The 22,354-nt window shown below is 40.3% G+C and overlaps 1 protein-coding gene across 5 annotated transcripts in view; it reads left to right on the top strand.

The window, feature by feature from the left end:
* CELF2 (CUGBP Elav-like family member 2) overlaps nt 1-22,354 on the top strand; it is a 550,837-nt gene that overhangs the window by 185,044 nt on the left and 343,439 nt on the right. The window contains exon 1 of one of the 5 annotated variants that reach the window (XM_075018022.1): nt 9,492-9,699. The exons of 3 other annotated variants lie outside the window; for them this stretch is intronic. In XM_075018022.1, coding sequence (XP_074874123.1) covers nt 9,626-9,699 — 74 coding nt within the window. In that variant the 5' untranslated portion in view covers nt 9,492-9,625. Of the gene's footprint in view, nt 1-9,491; nt 9,700-10,013; nt 10,034-22,354 lie in introns of those variants that run through there. One more of the 5 variants, XM_075018041.1, reaches the window with a different exon arrangement.

Raw genomic sequence — 22,354 nt, 5'->3', positions numbered from 1 at the left:
TGAACTTCCAGTATGCCGAGGAGATTGAGGCTGTGGGTCACTAGCTGCTTTGCAAGTGTAACCCACACACCTAGGGTTGTGGGTGACTGCCCCATGTAGTGGCATTTAGGTTACTAACACAGAGAGAGAATGGGTTTCCTCTACAGCCTTTGCTGAGTGGGACCTGGCTTTTAGCGCACACTGTAGAGGCTCCTGCTCAAAGCTCTAGAGGTCCCAGGTTTGAGTCTGCCTGTTGGCAGTTAAACAAGGACATAGCCATGTGAACATGCTGCTTTCTTTCCATAAGAATGGCCATCCTGGGTCAGCCTAAAGGTCCATCACTGCCCGTAGCCATCAGTGGCCAATGCCCCAGTGTGAATGAACAGAATCAGTAATTACTGAGTGATCCATTCCCTGTCACCCCTTCGCAGCATCTGGCAACCCAAGGCTAGGGTTACCATCTTTGTCCTGCCTAATATCCATGGACAGACTTATCCTCCATGAATTTATCTAGTTCTTTTTTGAACCCTGTTATAGTCTTGTCCTTCACAACATCCTCTGGCAAAGAGTTTGACAGACTGTCAGGGCATTGTGTGAAGAAATTCTTCGTTTTATTTATTTTATACCTGTGGCCTATTAATTTCATTTGGTGACCCTCCCCTCCTGCGCCAGTTCTTGTGTTCTGAGAAGGAAGAGACAGCACTTCCTCATCTACTTTCTCTACATGGGTCATGATTTCATACACTTCTCTCATATGCCTGCTTAGTTCTCTCTTTTCCGAGTTGAAAAATCCCTGTCTTATTAATCTCTCCTATAGAGAAGCTCTTCCATATCCCTAGTGAATTTTACTGCCCTTCAGTGGTTCAGTTGTAACCAAATTCTCGTTTTGTTTATTTCTATGTACAAAATACATAGGGATTCAGTTAAAGACAATAACTTTCATTTCACCTCCATTCCCTATTTCACTCTGGCTATGTCTAGACTAGCCCCCAACTTTGCAGGGAACATGGTAATTGGGGTGTTGGGAGATTACTAATAAAGTGGTGCAGTTGATATGCAGCACTTCATTAGGCTAAATCTTCCCTGCAGCAACTTCGAAGTACCGGCTTGTGTGTAGCCGCAAGTCACCCAAGGAGTAAAGGGACTTCGAAGGAGCACGGGCACTTCGAAGTACCCGTGACTGACCCGTAGCTACACAGAAGCCAGCACTTCAAAGCTGCCGTGGGGGAGATTTAGCCTAATGAAATGCTGCATATGCACTGCAGCACTTAATTAGTAATGTCCCATCACCCTAGTTGCCATGCCCTCTTTGAAGTTGGGGGCTAGTCTAGACACACCCTCTGTGTTCCACAGGCATGGACGCCTTCTCTATTTAAATATGTATGTCTATTATACTTTTACATCTTCTGAATCATTCAGCAGTTGCCTCTGTTAGAGACCTGAGTGCACATGTAGCTCTTGTTATTTAAGCCAATGATACAGGCAACGAAGGCTAGCTAGAAGGCTGCATGAGTGGCCCCCTCCTTTGTCTCAGTGGGCCACAAGATCATTATAACCAAAACAGTTTCCCAGGGCAGGGCAGTTTTGCTAATTGCTGTTGCATACCTAGGATTAGTGGGGTGTGCTGATTGAACCATAGCAGTGCTTTGATTGGATGCAGAGGATGTGCATGGTTCTCACAGTCAATATAACGTGCAGTCAGAGCACACCTCACTTCCTGTGCCGTGGCTTTACATGCATGTCACTTTAATAATACAGGTTGAACCTCTCTAGTATGGCACACTCTCGTCCAGCAGCATCTGTAATCCTTCGTGATTTTAGTTAGCAGGATGACCAACCTGAGGTGTGGCTCGGTTTCCCCTGGTCCCATAAAGTTTGTCTGCAGCCACCAGTCCTGGCTCTCAATGTTCTGTGCTGTAATTTAGGTCTTCTAAGAGCCCAGTAAACAGTGGGAGTGTTGGTAAAGCTGCTAGGGTCAGCAAATTCTCTCGTTTGGCACTGGTCAGGTCCTGAGGGTGCTGGACTAGAGAAGTACAGGCAGGGGAAAAAACTATATGGCCAGAACCCCGTTGAATCTGGCCACCTTGTGCATGGACAAGAGAACCCCAACTGGCCGCAGGAACTGAGCTGCTGCATAAGCTGCCTAATCTGGAAGCCACTCTATATGTGCAGAAACAGGCCGCTTAGAAAGGACATTTTTCAGTGACTAGAAAATCAAAGATTTTATGTATTCCTTCTAATGGATCTTGTTTCATCTACAAAAGTTCTTTGGTTTTATTTTAGCCTTTTTCCTAACTAAACATGAGTGAACAAATTTCAACCAAAATGTGAGGAAAAGCTCACGCTAGAACTTGGGAGCTTTTCTGCAGCATTTCAGCCCACATTTAATTTTAATGAGAGAGTTATATAACTCCTTTAAAAATCACAGATAGGAGCAGTCCCTGAACTGCAGCAGCAATGTCAGATTTTCCTGAGCAGTGCTGTTCAAATGAATCATACCGACAGACTTCTCTGGGCAAAGTTAATACATTTGCATTTTATTATTTAGTGAGCCCCCAAAATGTGCAAGTTAGAGCTGGCAAAAGCATCTCTAGTGGGAAATGCTGATTCTTTAAAATGGGAACACTTTCTGGGATTTTATCAAAAGATTTAATGGAGAATTAAGAAAATATTGAATTTCTGTCTTGGTTCCACTCTGTTATTTCCAGTTTTTTGTTATGAATTATAATATAAATGACATTACAATAAATTTTCAAAAAGTTTTGACCTCAAAGCTAAAGATTTTGATGTCCAGTAGAGCAAAGCATTTTTATAAAGTCAAAACAAAATATTCCAAGGAAAATTCCAGTATTTTGACTTTTTTACTGTTTTGGGATGAAATGACATTTCAAAATTTGTCAGGACATGGTAATCCCAATTTTGAGAATCCCCAGTAACAAGAGTCTTATCACCAACAGGTTTTTATTTACAAATGGGAGTTTATGAAAAATAGAAATCAAAGCCCGCATTAGAAAAATAATGAAGAGACAAACAAAGGTATAGGTTTCATTTAGTATGTCCTGCAGTTTTTGCACTAGCCTTCCCTTTCTCTGGGGGTTTCTTGGGTTTTGTGGACTTTTTCTGTTGGAAACAGCATTGTCAGACAAAGACCAATTTTTTTTTTTATGAATCATTCATAGTGCAACTTATTTCTGAACACACAGGACCATGGGGCACATTTAATAAAGCAATAGCATTCATGGAATGCTCTGTCCAAAGAGAGCAGAATTTAAGAATGCAGAAGGATACAGCCAATAATAGCAACAAATGACAAAAAGGAATGAGGTGAAGGAAGAGTAGAAGTTATATTACTCATGTCTATCTAACCAATGATGTGTGCTAGACAGACAACTTGGTAGTTTAACAGTACAGGTAAAAGCTTGGACTCAAATCCCCTGTCCTATTTGCATCCCTTCAAAAATCTGGTTGGGTCCATGTTTTTTTTGTTTGTTTGTTTGTTTTCCTATGGACCCCCATCTACCTCTTCTTATTCCATCCCATATTTCCCTCCTGCCTTTGCCAGTTCTTTCATTGATGAGTTCCACCCCTCACCAGCCCCTCACCCTACATGCCGAGTGGTTTAATCATTCCCTGCCCACTAGCTTCTCACTTACTCTTGCCTCCTCCATAACCACCCCCAAGCAGTCAATCTTCCAACTGCACAAAACAGCCCACAGAATCCCAAGCAGATGACTTCTCCCAGATGATTCTGGACTTTCTTTTGCCACTTAGCTGTTGCTGTTGCTTCTGGCCTCTGAAAGGAGGCCGGGACATCTGCACATGTTGAGGTGGGTGGTCCAGTTTACCAAGCGTGATTGGCAACTCCTCCCACCAATGCTTGCTTAGTAATGAATGGGGTGTCAGAGCTGAAGTGTTTAGGTGCCAGAGTTCAAACTTTTTTTCAAAGCGTTTTAGCTGATGCAGCAAGCCCAGAGGTGCTGAGGGTATGAACTGCCAAGCCTAGAGGTGCCAGCGCTCAGCCATGGCAAACAGTGTCACAAACTGAGCTCAACCTACCTCAGCCACCAAACTATTATCCCATTTCACTTGGGAATGAACTAATACCCAAATTCAGCAATAACACAGTGTTGTCCTATGGTTCATCTCCCTCACTGTCTGGAAAAGAGGCTTTTTTTTGTTGGCTTTTTTTTTTTTTTTAAACTCAGTGAATAGAGCAGCTGTTACTTAGTAGGAAATCAGAACTGCCCAGTGCAAGCAGAGTCCTAGATTTCTCTCCCGGATAAGCAACGGCTGTTCCATTCACTCTGTTGCTAGGATCATTCACTGCCAAGGGAATATGCCAGTTATAAAAGGACTTCATGAATATTGGGGTTATGGGAGGACTGGGTGTGAAAGAGACTGAGCTGCTAAAAACGCTCTGTCTCTCTCACGGGTCTGTACATAGAGAGGTATGCAACAGTACATAAAAGTAGCATCTGCATTTCAGCAGTAATGCTTTTCACTAGCACCATAAATTAACAATGGGATTTTAGAGCCCAATCCTACAAATACTTAGTACCAGGTATGTTCCTTATGAAGTCACTAGAACTACCATAATCATGATTCTAAGCTCTACATTCAGTACTAAATGTTTGCAGAGTCAGTACCATAGTTTGCACAGATAACCGTTAGCAATATTTTCAAAACATGCACCTGAAAAGGAAACATTTACAGCCCAATACCTTTAAAAATCCTCCTTTAAAATGCAAAATGGGATGCTAGTAATGCTTGCCTTTTGTCATAAAAATCATGCCTAATTGCTTTAGGAAAGATAAAGTTGTTATTACTCAACAAATGGAACAAAGGCCTTGCACCAACCATCTGATGAAATCACCTTTTTATCAGTATAAAACGGGGAAAAAGAGTGAGTGGGAAGTTTTACTATAGCAACCAAGTTTACATAATGTCATTGTTTTTCAAGCGAAGGCTCTGGAAATGCTTAATTCAAGGTGCTATACTAATTTTAAATGACATTTATTTCTGCAAATCACTAATTAAGTAAGAATGGACCATAGACTCGGACGAAATCATGCAGCTTTTGTGGAACTGTTAATAATGGTTTTGTTGGTTCTCTAACTTCTCAGTAATATTTAGGGAAAATAGAGTGGAAGCGATACTAATTTTGCTGAAAGAAAAAGATCACTTATCTTGATGCTTGTTTCCCTCCCTTCCTGTCCATCCAGAGACCAGCAACAAAATTAAGCCCCTACTCACTGGGATCCATAAAACGAAATAAATCATTACCTGCTACTGTGCAGACTATTACTTTCTAGCCTGGGATCTGTGTGGCATGGGCATATGTTTGTGAGAAATAATGATAATTTTATTTGCATAGTGTAGAGCTTTCGGGCACATGGGTGTAAATCTGGAATCATTCACTGAAGTCAAAGGGGTAGCTCCAGAATATTAAGCCACTGTAAGGGAGTTCAGATTCTGGCCCCTTGTTTCTGTTAGACTGTTTCTCTGATGCCCAAGATAGCCTGAGGCTAGAGCAGCTCTCCTTGGCCTAGATGGGGAATAAACTAGTATGATTTAACTCTCTACACTGCCTTGCAGGCTCATTATGTAATGAAGTCATTCTGAAACTTTCCCTTGAAGTGCTTCCAATATTAGCATTTCCTATGTTTTAAAAATAGATGGGAGGCCAGCTAAAAGAATGACAATTAAGCTAGGATGGGGAGAAGCAAGAGCACCATGCCAAACTTGGCTGAAGGCCCTCTGCTTGATTTCGCACAGACTGAATTAGAATCAAAGGCAATGATGTCAGAGTGATGTCATGGATTTGAGAGTGATCTAACACTTAACGATCTCCTTTCTTCCCATTTGCTCTCTTGTGCAGGCTTCTCTTAGAAAGACATGTATTTATAAACCTGAGGTGCCATGGCCTACTTGGCATGGACATAGTGACTGTTCAGTACATTGTTCAAAGAGCTGTACAATCCATAAACTCGTGGGATAAATCACTACTATCCTCCCCATTTTACATATGGAGAAACGGAGAAAGACACAAATGATTTTACTAAGGCACTAGGGCCAGATCCATTCCTCTAGTCAATGGGCAATAAATTGGAGAACATCTGAGTGGCATGGATGGGGTTAGAAACCCTGACTTTGACTCCTAATTCTGGGTGCCTTCTTCTTGACTAAATATCCTAGTCCTACACCATTTGAAAACAACAGTGATAAAATCAGACAACAACGGATGCTCCAAAAGACCATAATAATATCTCTTATTTGAAATATGCTGTAAAAGTTAGAGGAATGGTCTAAGTTTTTCAATGTTTTTTTCAGTACTTGATAGCATTAATTTGTGCCATAGCATTCTTTTTTTAAATTCAACAGCATTTCTTGATATTTTAAGCTGTGATTGCAGAAGAATGTGCTTTGATCACAGGGATGGAGCCAGTATTAAAAATAACAGAGCACTGTGGTTGCAATATTGCTATGTGAAACACCAGGATTTTTTTCCCCACTAACCCTCTGGGCACTATATTATGTGCATATGCAGCCACTACATTATTTATATTTGGAATCTGAACTCTTCAAATACAGCTACCCCCACCAAGCTTTTCTTGATTAAAATCTCCAAATCTTTTACAGAGCGGGGTTCCTTTTGTATTTGACCCTGGTCCTGCCTCTAACTTTTAAATAGCAAAAGCAAATGTGCTTTGAAAAGTGTGTTACACTGTAGTTGTTGAATAAAGCAATAACCTATGCACTTGTAATGCTTTTGCTATGACCTACTTACATACTACTTCACCCTCCTTATAGTATGATTAAAAGCTGCTTTGAATCCACTATTCCCTCAAGGGATTTGAGGCTAGAATTTAACAAACTGCTGAGAAGGCTTAAGTCAGTAAGAGGGCTTCCCTACAGCTTCTTCCAGCTAATTCGTCTGTAATTAAAATGAAAATAAATATTTCAAAAGAACATATGTTTTAATGAAGCATTTTTAAGCATTCGTACCTTAAGAAAGGGACAAATGTATAAAGCTCTCATTTCCATATGTAGATTTTGAGCAAAATTATTTGTGATTTTCCCCCTCTTTGATGAAAAGAACTTATTTACTTCAGGAGAAAGTCGTTATTCATTATGACTGTCTTCTTTCTAAAGGGCCCATATAAAACTTGAGGAGGGTCAGGAGTCTCTCTAGTCCCCGATACTGGAAAGCACAACAAAACTGTTTGTGACTCAAGCACATGGGTGAGACACTAAAGGGTCAAATGGCAATGGAGACTTATTTTAAAGAAAATCTGCCTCCACACTAAGTGCTGCTTGCTTCCTCAGGGCTAAAACCTACTACCCCTTCTCCAGTTGCAAGATTTGGAAATTGAAAGCTAATCCAGCTCTACTCTAGGCTGGATTAATCACTGAGAAGGCCTCAGATGAAAAGACAGGCGGCTCCAACCAGCTAGAGAAAGTTGTACTGGCTTTCATTTATTTCTCTTTCATGACAATTCTTCTGCTACTACAGTAAACACTTTCATATCCAGAAGCTCTGGGAGTGGGAGGTTGCCGGATATTCAAATATTCTGTATAAGAGAGAGGCGTACCTAGCAATGCAACATTAAAGAAAAACAAGATGAGATATTAAGAAACGCACAAATGTGTATGCAGATTACTTTATTTACCAACAACAAAAGTATTGTACACTGTAAACTTACACTGTATTTACTGTATTTATTTGTATTTACTTTCACTATACTGTACTTACAGAAAACATAACTAACATTTACTTCTGGTTAAAATGCTGGTTATTTGAGAGTTCTGAATGATACAATGATGGATCTGAAAGAAACAAAACAAAGCTCTGAAAGAGTTTACTGTATATGAATTTGCTGCCAGACAGGCTGCTGGCATAAGAGCCTATCTAGAATTGCTTAAAAATTGTGAAGTTTATTTCTTCAGGTTTATAGCTCTCCTAGGCAGATCAGAGCAATTGTTTGAGAGTCCTTTTTCTTGAGACCAGTAAAGAGGTAAAAATCTACCAGCCAGAGTGTATTTTCTTTCTCTCTTCTATTTGGAATGATAAAATTAAACAGTGACATAAACTCTTTAAAATTAGCCCACATTGTGCGGTATTAACAGTAAATGACAACTGACCCAAGTTAGAGCATACATTAGTATTGATTAGCGGGAGTACCTTTCAGTGTAAAAGATGAAATGTGCTCAAGGTAGTCATTTTGTTTGATTTTTTTTTTTTAAATCCAATATAGTCAAAATTACGAAATGTAAAAAAGAATCTGGGAAAGAGAAGAAAATGAAGCAAAAATAGCACATTGTCTGGCAAGAGTCCTCAGATGCGTATCCCTCCTCAGTAATCTTTGTAAACATTTTATCATTTTTTTTTTTTACTAGAGCCTTGTTGCACTGGAGCAACCAAGGAAAAGGACATAAAGGAAAATGTAGTCAGATTTTCACTTTGGTTTTAGTGATTGAGTGAGTGACTGTGGTAAATTTCTTTGTGTCTAAAGGTTTGTTTGCTGTGTCATCTGTGCTGAACTCCAAGTACATCACTGGGGGACAAGGATTTTGGCAGGTTTACATGTAAAGTGATTGTCAATGTTATTAGAATGACTACATCTTATCATGAGCAGAGAGGATATTTTCACTCTTCATATTGCTATGGGCTGCTGCCACAAAAACCTGAAATGGTTCTTTTTGAGCTGAATGGGAGCCAAATTTTGGATGTGAGAATTTTGCATATACGAAGTCATTATTGTCTTTCTATTATTTCAGTGCTCCCAATGCTTTCAGGTTCATAGAGTGTCTTTCCACCAGTAAATGGAAATTTAATGTTCTTACTGTGAGAGCTGTTTGTGTTTAAACTGGCATGTTTTAGAAGTTTCAGAAGTGACAGTATTTTAACAAGATGCTTATTAACAATAATGAGTTTGTATTTACATGGAAGCATGCATTGTCCTGTTGTAATAGAACTATATGGGTCCGTATATATGTCCAACACGTGAAATTGTATGTGATTGATAATTTATTCACCACTGTAAAGATGAATATTGATTTGAATATTTTAGTGGCTTTTACTGACTTAATGCATTTCACTTTTTAAAGATTAATTGGATGAAACTATCTGCTGTGTTAAATGGAAGCGGAACCAAGAAGTCAAGTTCTTAAATTATATTTGATGTCATAACTTGTTGTTCCTGTTTGAAAATGTATAGCCTTTTAGGAAGTCATTGCAGTTCATTTGGCTGTGTAACTAAAGCCACGGTCCATACATATTTTCTCAGGTTCCAGTCAGGGGATAAGGTTTTTTATCTTGCCTACGTTCTTCACATGCAATTTGCCAAACCATTGTGAACACCTACGGGGGTGCATGGGTTAAACTCTAGCTGCAGTGGGAAAGGAGCTCCGCCTCCCATTTCAGCACCTGGTGTTCTATAGACAGTTGCCTCAGCAGTAGATTTCAGAGGGGATTGGAGGAAAACAAGAGGGGGAGAGAATGTGACAACTGCTGACTCCGGCTGCTGCCTTGGGGAGGCCTCTCGCACCTGTCCCTGCCTGTCTCTTGGCCAGCACAGTTGTTGAATCAGACAAGCATAGAAACACTCTTATTTGCCAGACCAGAACGGTGTGCACAGAAAAGAACATGACTTCTTCATTCAAGCTGGATTTTCTTCCGGAGATGATGGTTGATAGCCGTTTGCTAGTTTCTGACAGAATGTAAGTAGAGATTCAGCTGCCTGACAGCATACAGATATAAAATTGAGCTGCTCTGCCTCTAGTAATGGAGCTTTTTGGCATTCAGATTTCTTAGAGGGCTGGCCATATAAACAAAGCCCTGGGTTTGCCTCTGACTTGCTGCTGGAAGTCTCTGTGAGGAGTGTGGAAAGGGGAGTGTAAGGATTTCCTCCCTCCCCACCCTGGTCACTTAAAATCGCTTTGTGATTTGTAGTTTGCTGGCCTCCGAAAAGGCAGCCGATGCATAGGTTTGATATTTAGTATTCTGAGGAGGCAGACTGATAACGGTGGCTCAGGAGGCGGAAGAGAAAGATAAGTAAGATTTTTTTATGTTCTGCTGGGATGGTAAGGAAAAATGCACACAAACCTCTCATGTAAATGCACTCTTATGCCCAGTGGGAATTCCAGTACAGATATTTGTCTTCTGCCTGGAACATTTAAATTTGGTGTTGGGTATGCAGTGTTGCTTATTCCCTTCAGTAGTATAAATAAAGATTCACTTATAAAAAATTAACCACTAACCCAGCTTCAGATTTGCAGCCGCAATTCCCTTTCCTATTCAAATGAAATACTAATGATCAAGTGTAAAAATATTGAGGTGTAGCACAGTGCAGAAATTAGAGACAATTATGACTTAGTCCCAATGGCTGTATGGTAAATATAGTGTTAATTAATGTGAGGATGGTGGTTTTGTATGGAGTAGAGCCACTGATAAGATTTATTGGGATATGTCAAGTGCTGGAATTTCAGAGAGGAAAAGTATTCCTCTAATATATTTCTGTCCTATTAATCTTGAGCTGAAAGTTTCTATTATCATCCATTTAGGCTTTGTCAAGTGGTGAGTATATTCTTGTACTCCAGGCATATATAATAAACAGAGAAAAAGAAAGTAGTAAGTAGTTGAGGAAACATATGAAAACTGAATAGCATGTTCGTGTGTTAAACATTCCTCAAACACGTTTTACTTTTTGTGCTTTTTTCTTATAGCTAGAATGAGAAATGTGTTGAGTTCTTTCAGAATTAAGAGATTCTGTGCCATTGGCTATCTCTACCCTATCTATTCCGATGAAAGCGATGTTTAAGATTCAAGTGGAAATAAAGCTATGCATGTGAAGTAATGACTGCCCATCTATGAGTTGCTTTACCCAGATCATTTTGTATATTGTGCCCTGTTGTAAGTCCATTTTGACTTTAATTACTTGTTTTGCTGGCAACAAACTTTCTCATGAGCATAAGAAGCTTTATGAGTAGCAGTATTCAATAGTAGCCAAGTGTTCAAGGCTCTGAGATTTAGGAAAAGGGGGAGGGAGGAAACATATTTCATGTGGATGACCGATACCATTCCAGTCATATCATTCACTGTGAAGAATGGCAATGTATGTGCATGAATGAGCAACTCCAGTATCTTAGTTCAGATTATTGCTTGAAATCTTTCATTAAGAACTTGTCTTTATTAACACAAGCACCTTGATGTTTAGTTTGAAGGGGTCTCTGCTTCTCTCCTTTTACTTAAATTATCTTGTAAGTATACGTTAATATGCAAAGATACAGCCTAAACATTCCAATAGCTTCTCTAACAGTCTTTTGAGAAGACCTGTCAAAGCCAAGAATTACCTTGTTTTCATCATCTCAGCTTGATTATACTCCTACCTGCTCTCCTGCCAGTCAGCCAGAGAGGATATTACTAATAAACATCTCTGAACTCCAAGCGTTTATTAACTGAAACTGATCATGCCCCAGTTGCCATTTAGGCTGATGTAAATCTATCTTCAACTCGCCCCTTGCAGGGCGAGTACCATGTCAAACAGTTCCTTCTGCAGCTGCCTTTGTACATTTCCTTTAGGAAACTTCTTTACTATATAACTCTTACCTTGTATTCTAGCACACCTCCGACAGAATAATGGTTCTGCAGGATCAGGCCCTATTCTGTATTCAAAACAATACAAACTATTTTAGGTGTACTTAGCCTCTTGTATCTCCAAAACTGTGAGTCTAAATGATTGAGCATTTTTTCGAGATTTTTTATGCTATTTTTTTCTTTTCTTTTATTTGGAAACTTTAGTTCTCTAGACTGCAAGTATCAGTGAACACTGCTGCGGGGCTGGGGGGGGGGACTTATTCGCTACATTTTATTCAGCTAATTATGATAAATTCTAAAACTGTTGATCCATCACCATAAGAAATCTTTGCTTTGCTGCTGATCTAATAGCTATGAAGTTTTAGGATTTCCAGGGATCATTTACCACATATAGAAGTTAATATTCAGACTAAGTTGATATCTACAAAGGGAGAAAAATTCCTAAAATAATTTTAAAATAACTGAAATATGGAGGCTTTGCTATGCTTGTTTAAAACAATATGAATTTTAATTTTGTATCATCATTCTTGGGTTTTCCCATAAAGATGTGATAGGAAATATCATTTTATTCTGTTTTCAAGTCCATAATCCTCTGGACTTTTCAGTGCTGAAAAGCAAATAGTTTTAAAGATTGACTGCACATGATGGGCCATTTGTCATGTAAGCATATTACTCGTAAAATGGCCTGTTCCAGACATCCAGTGTGACACCAGCGGAGTATAAACCAGTTTCAACTTTTGGCACAAGGTACTGCAGAGCGAATACAAAAAAAACTTTTTAATCTTGCTGGGTGACCTTTTTATAGAACATATACTTAGTTTAGTCTTCGAAGAAATTTCCTCTTTTAAAGAATAATAGCTACCAATTAGCATATAAAAATAGCATTTTTATTCACTGTCCCTCTTTTAAATATTTTAAAAAAATCAGGATATTTTTGATTTATATATTTGGTTTACTTTGAAGTACCAACTACACAATCAGAACATATATGTACTTAAGAAGTATCTATAAAAGAAATTATTTCTTCTTTCTACCCCTCAACTGCATCCTTCCTTTCAAGAAGTAACCAAGAAAACCAAATTATTTTAATAGCTATCAATGCATTTGCGTAGCTTATTTGAAAGTTAGATGACCTCGCTGATAATTATTGGTTATTTTCTGAAGTTAGTGACTTACAAAATAAGAAAACTTGCCACTTTTAATACTGCCATTTATCTTAGCATTTTACAATATTTTTGTGACTTGGAAGATTAAAGATAAGTATGATTTTTGATATCGGAGCTTACCTCTAAACGAAAAGGTACTACGTGCTTTGATGTATTCTAAATAAATAACTCAAAGAATCAAAACCACCTATAAAGTAAGTGAAATTGGAATTAATTTTTTGAAGGAATTTGAAAATTTTGTTGATGGAAAAATGGGTTTTGAAGACATCACCAATGATAAGGTATAGGAATGTAATATCTGTTGCATATTTCAGTTTTCAGCATATCTTGGTTGGGGTCAGTATATGGGAAGTTGGGTACTACTATCATGAACAGGTTGAAGAAAGAACTTTAACTAGTTACTGACCTACCTCATGATAGCCAAACAATTTCTGAGCCCTTGTATGACAATATATTTGCATCCAAGCGTTGCTTCATTAGATGAAATGGGCAACTTTTGATCTCTAAAGAGGAGGCTGAAACGTCCAAAGATATCTTTAAAAAAAATTGTCAATATAACATAATGTAACAAAATAAGTTAACTTAATTTGCTCCGTGAATTGCCTTGGAAGAGATGCCTTTAGATGTGATAATGACTTACTGTGAAGATCAGATTACTGAAAAAATCTGAAAAAGATCAGGCTTCATTGGCTACTACAACACCACTTCAACAGAAGAATTTTAACTCAATGGGATAAGTTAATCTTAGTATTTGCTTTATTATTAACCAGAGGGACGAATGGATTTACTTCCACTTCTGATGACAGTGAATAAAATCATTCAGGTACATTACACTGATGTTGTCAGAGGGTCTAGAGCAGGACCACATGCAACTGATTGCAAATTGCCATAAATTATCCATAAAAGCCAGTCTTTGAATTTGTGTCTCTTTTATCTCAAGGATGAGTCAAATTCACATACAGTATATGTTCAATATGCTAATTAAGCATCTAGTGAGGATATGTTTTTGCTTGACAAGGAATTAGACAGAGTTTCATAAGTAAGAGCTTTCATAATTTATGTGGAATATTTCCATGTATGCAGGTGCACACACAGACATACAAACACCTTACAAATCACATTCAGCAAGAACTCACTTCTGTATCGTGCCATACTTAAGTGAATGTAAATAAAGTTACCCCATTAGAAAATGACACTTATAGCCAAAAGTAATATATTTGCCAGCTCCTTTTATGGTAGGAAACCGATCTTGCTGGGTGACCAACTGAAAATGTGCATGTTGGTCTCTGCGGTTCTCTCAGACCATAACAACTTCGCCCTGAGTTGGCATCTTGGAGAACAGTTCCCTCTTCAATCTGGTTAGTGGTGTTATTTTAATTGTTATGACTTGCTTGATAAATGAACTTTGCTCCGCTGAGATTGCTGTGGTGCCCATTGATGGAAAGCAAACCAAAGTAGGGGAAAGATCCTTGAAAGAGCCAATAAAAAGCTTCAGAAAGGAAAAAAAGATCTTCAGATTAAAAACTCAGTAATTAAGATTTCGTTTGGTTGCTTAACGTGTTTCTTATCCAGTCTCTTTTCTAGCAGTTTTCCTGTACTAACCCTGTTCAGTATCTGATCTGTCTCACTAACATTTATTTTTCCACTAAGATCCTTTATATCATATCAATACACACAGGTTTTATGTTTCTATTTTTTGTTACCTGAATTAAAAACCAATTACTGATCATTTAAAATAATTTCATGTGTCTAATTTTAGCTCATTGTTTGATATTTTGTAGTCATTTTAGTGAAGGTGATCAAGTTTCATAATTAATCCCAAACGTTGTTTAAAAATATTGCCCACGAATGATAGAGGAGAAAATTATGCAAAAATATCTCAGCTTTTTAAAAATTCATGGAATGCAAGGAACGCGTTTCAACAAGAAATGACCCTCTGGAGAACGAGAGAAGTCATTGATGCGTGCATGCCATCTAAACTCTTTACCTCCAGTGTGGAGGGAGTAGTCTTTTTGTTTCTGCAATTACATATTTCCTACAGCACATTTATTTTTCAGTTTGCATCATCACAGAGTTCGCTATATCTTGTGACACAATTTTCTTTGATTAAATACATTGATGGTGAGTAACAAGCAAAGGTCATTAAGTTTAGAAAGCTTTGGTGGCAAAGGTATTTCTTGCAGGATGGTAGGGCAGGAAGAGGTAAACTGGAAGAAAAAAAATCTCTTGATAGATATAAAAAACATGCAGGAACTGAAAAGCCTGTTTAGAAAATAAAAACTAATTAGAGCAATAAATGTGATGCTCTCAGGTAATTGTGAAATAATTATTCCCCTTTAGAATCATCATTGCATAATTGCTTCACCCCACATTCCTGTGTTTCTGTATTCAGATGTGAAGGGATGGAACCACTTGTTTCCCTCCAGGATTTCATTTTTCATTTGCAGTAAACTGCTGGCTTTCTTTGTAAAGGTTTTCAGAAATGTTTTTGGAAAGCTTTACAACTGTGTTGTGTTTTTCCATGTGGTGGTAAATGTAAAAGAAGAATGGCAGACGCTGAAGCTTTAAATTCAGTCTTATGGTCCAGATAAATCTTGTTGAGATTTACTCATGCAGTTTTATCCATCCCCCAAGTTCCAGTTTTGTAATGAATTTCTCCTTATCTGTGAGCCTATATTACGTAAATATGACACACTTCAGTGATGTATTCTCCTTGCTCTCAACTTGATCCTTGAAAATCAGCTGACAATAGTTAAAATTATAACGTTAATAAAGAGGAGCTAGCTGGCCTTCAAAATGACATCTGAAAGCAGATTCTGTTTTGTGTTAAATCTTAATTACTGTATTTAAATGAATGCCTAGATTAGCCAATTCACAAAGGAGTTACATACTGTACCAATAGTGTTTGTTTATTTTTCCTTTGGATTCAAACAATTGCCCACATTTAACCGGGAGCGAGGATGGTCTCTTGCCTTCAAAATACAAGACTGAAAGGCAAAATATCTGGTTCTCTTCCTTGCTATGTCCAAGGCTGAATGAATTTCTCTTTGCCCTAGTGTCCTCCTACAGTATTTTTGGGCTGATAATATTTATCTCCTACTAGTGTTGAGAAACTTGGAGCCAAAAAAATCCATGGAAGTCGATGGAAAATGTTTCCCTCAAGTTCTAAGTCCTTTGCATCAGGCTCCTAATTGAAGGTCAAGTCATCAAGACATAATGAGCCATTGCTTAAAGTAAAGGATCGTGTAACCTACGCACCAACTGGGTGTGTGGTTCACTGTCCCATGTAGTGGCATTTATACCACTTACAGAGGGAGAATCAGTCTCCTCTACAGCTTTAATTGAGAGCAAGCTGGCTTTTAGCTCAAGCAGTGGAGGCTCATGTGCTTAGGGTCTGGAGGACCCAGGTTCAGTTCTGCCTGTTGGGTGTCACAATGGCACACTGCTGGAGCTTCAGGAGATGATTGTACTTCTTCCCCTCAGCAGCTCATCACCTCACATGCTGCTGGGAAGGCTGGGCCTGCCAAACTGTGACAAGTCAGCTTCTCTTTCTGCACTGCTAGTTGCTGTGCAGATGTCCACCCTTTAGGAGGAAGGGAGCACTCGCAAAACCCTTCCTTCCTTGGTCCACTGCACAAATGAAAGCACAGTTTGGCCCTTGTTGATGTTTATTTAGTACTTGGTGATCCTAGATGCTAGAGAGCAGCACTGTACTGTTATGTTTCCTATTATAGGAGGAACAGGAGCAATACTATATTATGGATGCCTATCATGGCCAATATAAATCTGGTCTTTTATATGCTTTTACCCTTTATTATACAGATTTTTGGGGGGATGTGGGAGAGGCCAGGGATTCTCCAAGTGGGGGTTCCCGACCAAAAGGGAGTACAGGGGGATCATAAGACTATTTTAGGATGGTCGCAGTATTGCCAACCTTACCTCTCTGATGCATTAAGCACTGAGTGGCTACAAAGCAGTGGCTGTTGTCTGTGTACTCAGCTTGGAAAGCAGTACTCTGTCTGCAGTAGTGCAGAGTAAGGTTGGCAAGAACATGCCATGTCACCCTTACTTTTGCGCTGCTGCCTTCAGAGCTGGGCAGTCAGACAGTGGCAGCTACTGATTGAAAGCCCAGCTCTACAGGCAGCAGAGCAGAAGGGTGGCAATAACATACCAAGCCATCCTTCTGAGCTGCTGCTGGCAGTGGCCCTGCTTTCAGAGTGGGGTTGCTGGTCAGCAGCTACCACTAATCAGCCGACCAGCTCTGAAGGCAGCACTGCTGCCAGCCACAGCACAGAAGGAAGGGCAGCAATACCAAAACACCTCCTGCAATGACTGCGTGACCCTCACTCCACACCTTTTTGGGTCGGGACCCCTACAAATACAGCACAATGAAACTGCAGATGTAAATAGCTGTAATTGTGAAATTTACTATTTTAAAAATCCTAGGGCCATGAAATTGGCCTAAATGAAATGTGAATTTGGGAGGGTCCTAGCCATAAACTAAAAGTCTAATTGTTTTATTGACAAGCTGTCACTACACATGGTACTACTGGTTGCTAGAGGTTGATCAATTTGGCCTTCCATAGAAGAATGTGTTTATATTCACATTAACAGCTGTTGGTTGATTCAGGTGTGACTTAGTGCTGTGGATTTCTTCCAGTAGATAGGGAAGCATGATCATAAATCATCTAACAAAAAGGCTTCAGCTCTTCTCACTCCTACTGGTGACTCAACAGCACAGCACTAAGGTGGCGGCTTTTCAATTCATTGATATTAAAAGACAGGGGCAAGTAACTTTTACATTAACGATCAGCATCTATCTCAGGTGGCCTGTGTCAGCTCATTGCTTCCGGAGAGGTGCAGCAGGGCAATTTCTATTGAACCAGTCTGATGCTCCCTCTGTCAAGAACTGCACTGTTTTGTGAGGGTGTTTTTGTGTCTTTTGAGCCAAGTCCAGATTGAATGGGAGTCATGGCTCAGTAGAGCTATCATTTCTCTCCCAGCCCTAACAAATAACAAAGATCTTAACAGCATCCTTGCCTCGTGTCATAATGGTGCCTTCTTGTCTGCCACACCGTCTCCTGCCTGGTCATTTTAATGCTATTTTCCAGCTAACTTTTGCAGACAGAAAACTGATCAGCCACTCACTTATCTTCCCTTTCATTGCCTGATCAGCTGCATAGTTCCCTTTAAATTTTTCCATACTTGAGGAGAATAAATTTTGTTATCTGCACCAAGGCATGTGTGCGTGTGCACCACCAGTAGAAACACAAGCTGCCAGCTGTGAGTGTTGTGGGTGCTCTGCTAATCAACTGGATGGCACCTGAATCTCTACCTGGTGGCCGCTCAAGTGCTCAACGTAAGGGAATGCTGGTTGGAAGGCACAGAAAATACACAGCCTTGGCCAAATAAGTCTGCTTGGTGTGCTTGAAGCAGTCCCAAGTTAGTAACTTGTGGCTGAGAACCAGAGTTCCCTGTAAACTGAGTGCTTGGGTAGCCATCCAGGAGAGATTCAGGTGCCACCCAGATGATAATGAGTGCCCACAGCCGTCAGGATGTGGTTTTGCTGGTGGTCCACATCCACCCTTGCCTCAGTGCGCACAACAACATTTATTCCACCCCTGAATGGAAAAAATCAGAGGGAATATTGCTGAGGATAAAGGTCTTTGAAAATCTGCAAAATCAAATGACTCTCCTAGTCCTTTTTTGATTCCTTCAGTTATTTAGGTCTGTCAGGTCTCCCTCCTCCACATCATCCTTTGCAACACTGAAATGTGACCACACTTACTGACAGGTCCTTCTTGCAAGTTTACCACATGTAGATTTTTGGAGTTAACCCAGTCTGGCATTTTGGAGCATGTCAACAATGACCTATATTCTGCTAATTTGGGCTCTACTCTTCAAATCATTGTAGATGAAGATTCCAGTTTGGGGGGTTAATTTTTCCTCCATTTCAGCTTTTTATTTTAAGCTGCTCATTTATGCCTTGGTGCGTATGCAAAACTTTTTATAGGTTTGTTTGCATTAGACTTCTGTAAGTGTGACCACAACTTGGTGATTTCATTAGCTCAGAAATAAGCACACATTTTTAAAAATGCATGTGTTTTATTTTTTAAAAAGTTTTATTTATTGTTTATATGCTGTGTTTTCCCGCTTTATGGAACCAGGTGCGCACACACCTTATCGCACTGCCGTTTAAAGCATGAACTGTACAATCTGTGAACAGGATATGATATGTGCTGTCATTTACTTCAGTTAATGTGAACGGAGCATGAAAGGAATTGGCTTGTGTTCTGGGTTAGCTTTTGCAGTTGATTCTTGAAAACTTCCTGTTAGGGCTTTCTTCATAGACCTTTTTCAGCATAAGCTTAAAACCAGAATGCCTAATTATAGAATGGCCACAGGTAGATGGCTCTCAGCAGGAAAAGAAGCAAATACAATTCTCATGGTCTAAAACAGACATGTGTGATTCATCTTTTTCCTTTGAGTGCTAAAATAGGTCAGTGCTAAACATGCCAAGTGAGCAGAAGCTGAGCTTTGGTTGTTTTACTCACAGCAGGATCTGAGTTACCAGCTCTTCTCTGGAATTAAATGAGGGGCACAGAGAGAAGAGAGAGAGAAAATAAAAGTGTAGTTAGTTTTAAGGATTGATTTGCAGAAGACAAAAATATTGGAAGAAGGAAACATGTTAAAAAGAAGTGTTAATACAGGTTCAACCTCCCAGGTCCAGCGCCCTCCAGACCTGAGCTGTCCTGGACCAGGGATTTTGTCAGACCACGGCTGGTCAATTCTGCACTCCTGCTGGCCTGAGCCCCTTCTCCTGGGCTCCTCACCTATGGCTTTCCAACTTCCTCTGCTCCCCCACTGGCTCTCTACCTGCTGGCTCCTGGTTCCACCCACCCATCCTGAGCCACAGCTTCCTGTCCAGCCCCAGGAATGAGCGGTGGCTCTCTGGCCAGGGGCTTTGCATGCAGTCCTGACCGTGACTTCCCTGAGCTGCAGCTTCCCATCCGGCCCCGTGATGAGTTGGCGTGAGCTGCTTCTCCCCCTCCCGGGCTGCTGGTTTTCCAGCCTGGGCCACTGCTCCTTGCTTCTGTCCTAGCCCGGCTTTCTGGATGGTGCTGCCCCCTCCTTCTCCCCCCACACACCTTGCCACCAGACCAGCTGTGACTGTCCTGCCTGGGACTCCTGCCACTGGTCTGTCTGGCCTCTCCTCCCTGCCAGCCCTGCGACTCTCTGGTCCTGCAAGATCCATGGTCCTGCCAGATGATGGATGTTGCCAGACATGAGAGTGCCAGATTTGGGAGTTTTAACATATAGGAGATTTGGCTGAACTTCTGCAGCAATAAAGAATGGCTGGACTAGGAGTACTGAACAGCGCTAATAGTCTGCTCTTGCTACAGACTTGATGATGCTGATGACTACTTCAGTATGGTGAATCTCACTTGGATCTTGATCCTGGCATAACTCTTACATTGTAGAGTGCAAAACTGTTGGAACAGGGACTGTCTTTCTGTTCTGTCTTTGTATTGTACCTAGCACAATGGAGCCCTGGTCCTTGGCTAGGGTAATACAGATAACTCAGAATTATAAATTCCTTGGCAGATCCAGCAAACTCTTCCTTTTGGGATACGTGGCAATACAAAAGAGTCAGAAATATTGCAAGGGAGGTTTAATTGGGGCTGTGAACTCACTTGCCAGGATGACTGCTGTCCATATATGCAGAATAATATGTTACTCCAGGGTCCTTACGTACTGCTTCACCCTTGCTTTTTCCTTTCAGCAAGCACAGTGGGCACATTTCTGTACTTTGGGGCTGACCATGTGCCTCTTGTGAGAGCAGAATAGTTGCCTTCTGCCCAAGCTTGGGCAGGGGTCCCATAGTACCACTATTGGGTATGTTCTCTCTCTCTCTCTGGGGAGAGAACAGGAAGCGACTTACTGCTGCAAAGAAATGGAATCAAGCAAGATGCCATTCAGTTTAGCCCAAATGAGGAAGCAGCTACTGATACCTGGAGGAAGATGTTCAACAGGGGGCACACCTTTTCCCTTGTAGTACATCTGGCGGTTTGTCTGCTGCATCACTGGCCAACAGCTATGAGGCGATGTGGGTTTTTGCCCGCAAAAGCTTATGCCTAAACAAATGTTAGTGTTTAAGGTGCCATATGTCTCCTCATTGTTTTTGCAGATACCGACTAACAGAGCTGCCCTTCTGGTACTTGTCTATCTTTGTGCTTCCTCTGTCCTCAACTCTCCAAGAACAAAAGACATACCAATAGCGCCTTCTTCTGGTGCTTAGAAAGATTCCCTACTTTTCCGAGAAGGGGAGTGTTCTGCCCTCTAGGTGGCTTCAGTATGTCAACCCTTCTCTTAGTTTGCTCTCTTGTGTCTGAAGAGGTCAGGAAGGGGATGGGTGAAATTAGAGGACAGATGTGTGGGATGGACCAGGTGTTCTTGGTGGGAGTAAGAGAGGGAGTGTATTGTGCCAGACATGAGCTTGGCTTGGGTGAGTTACGTATTTGTGTTGGGGACGCTGACCTGGCGGTATGGGAGAGTGCTAGTCCTTTATATGAGTATTCATAACAAAAGTGTTTGAAATGAGGCAAACTTAGCTGAGAAAATATTTAAACTCTATTAAGTACTGATTTTAAATGATGTAATTTGCACTTAAAAGCCAGACAAAATAGTTTAAAAAAAACTCGCAAAGAGCCAAAACCCAAAATATGTGAACTTGTCACAATGCTAATGATACATTTTAAGCGTGACTGCTGAAGTCATTTAAAGTGTGGCTACTGAAGTCCTGTGTGAAAACGAACCCAGACCAAAAATGCATTTGAAAAAAAAATAACTAAGCAACTAAAGATGAATAATAGATTATCCAGGATCTAGTAAACTCTCCCTTTCAATGTGAAAACACCCTGTGTATAACGAAAACCTCTCAGAGAGTCGATGGAAAAAAATAAATTGAAAATACAGTGTTTCAGTATTCCATCCATGCAACTAAAACTGTCACCCAGACTCTCATGATCTTGTATCTTGTTTACTTAACATCCTTTTCTCTGGCCCTGAGAAATATAATCTTGCCCCCACTCCTATCCGTTCAGAATGCTCCTGTAAAGATCATTTTTCAGCCTTTGACCTCTCTCTTCATCCTTTACTGGGCAGAGGGGTAGGGGGGAATATCCCTTCTCTATTGCGTCACACATAAGCTACTTATCTTGACTTTCAAGACCCTTTATCACTTATACCTACCCTCTTTTCTCTCAATGACTTGAGATATTGATACTTGTCTCTGACTGGTCGGTGATGTCAGTCACCCTTGTCCACTAATTACGTTTTCTAACAAGTTCCTTTGTACTTTCTCCCATGCTAGTGCCCAAAAACATCTGTAAAGCTAACTCCTTGCATGCCTTCAAATCCCTCCTCAAAACTCTCATTTGCTACGATGCCTACAAAAAACTTGCCATGTTTAGCCTCTGGTTTGCTGAGATCCCTGTTGATGATGCTGACCAGTATTGTCTCATTGTGATCCCCTGTCTGTTTTCTCATGTCGTGTGCTGAGGCCTTATCTAAAATGCTGCATCTACAGTATTGTAGCTCTTACTACAGTGAT

Source organism: Carettochelys insculpta, chromosome 1 (genome assembly GCF_033958435.1).
Source record: "Carettochelys insculpta isolate YL-2023 chromosome 1, ASM3395843v1, whole genome shotgun sequence".
Taxonomy (NCBI): Eukaryota; Metazoa; Chordata; order Testudines; family Carettochelyidae; genus Carettochelys; species Carettochelys insculpta.
This window is presented reverse-complemented; position numbering and strand designations above follow the sequence as displayed.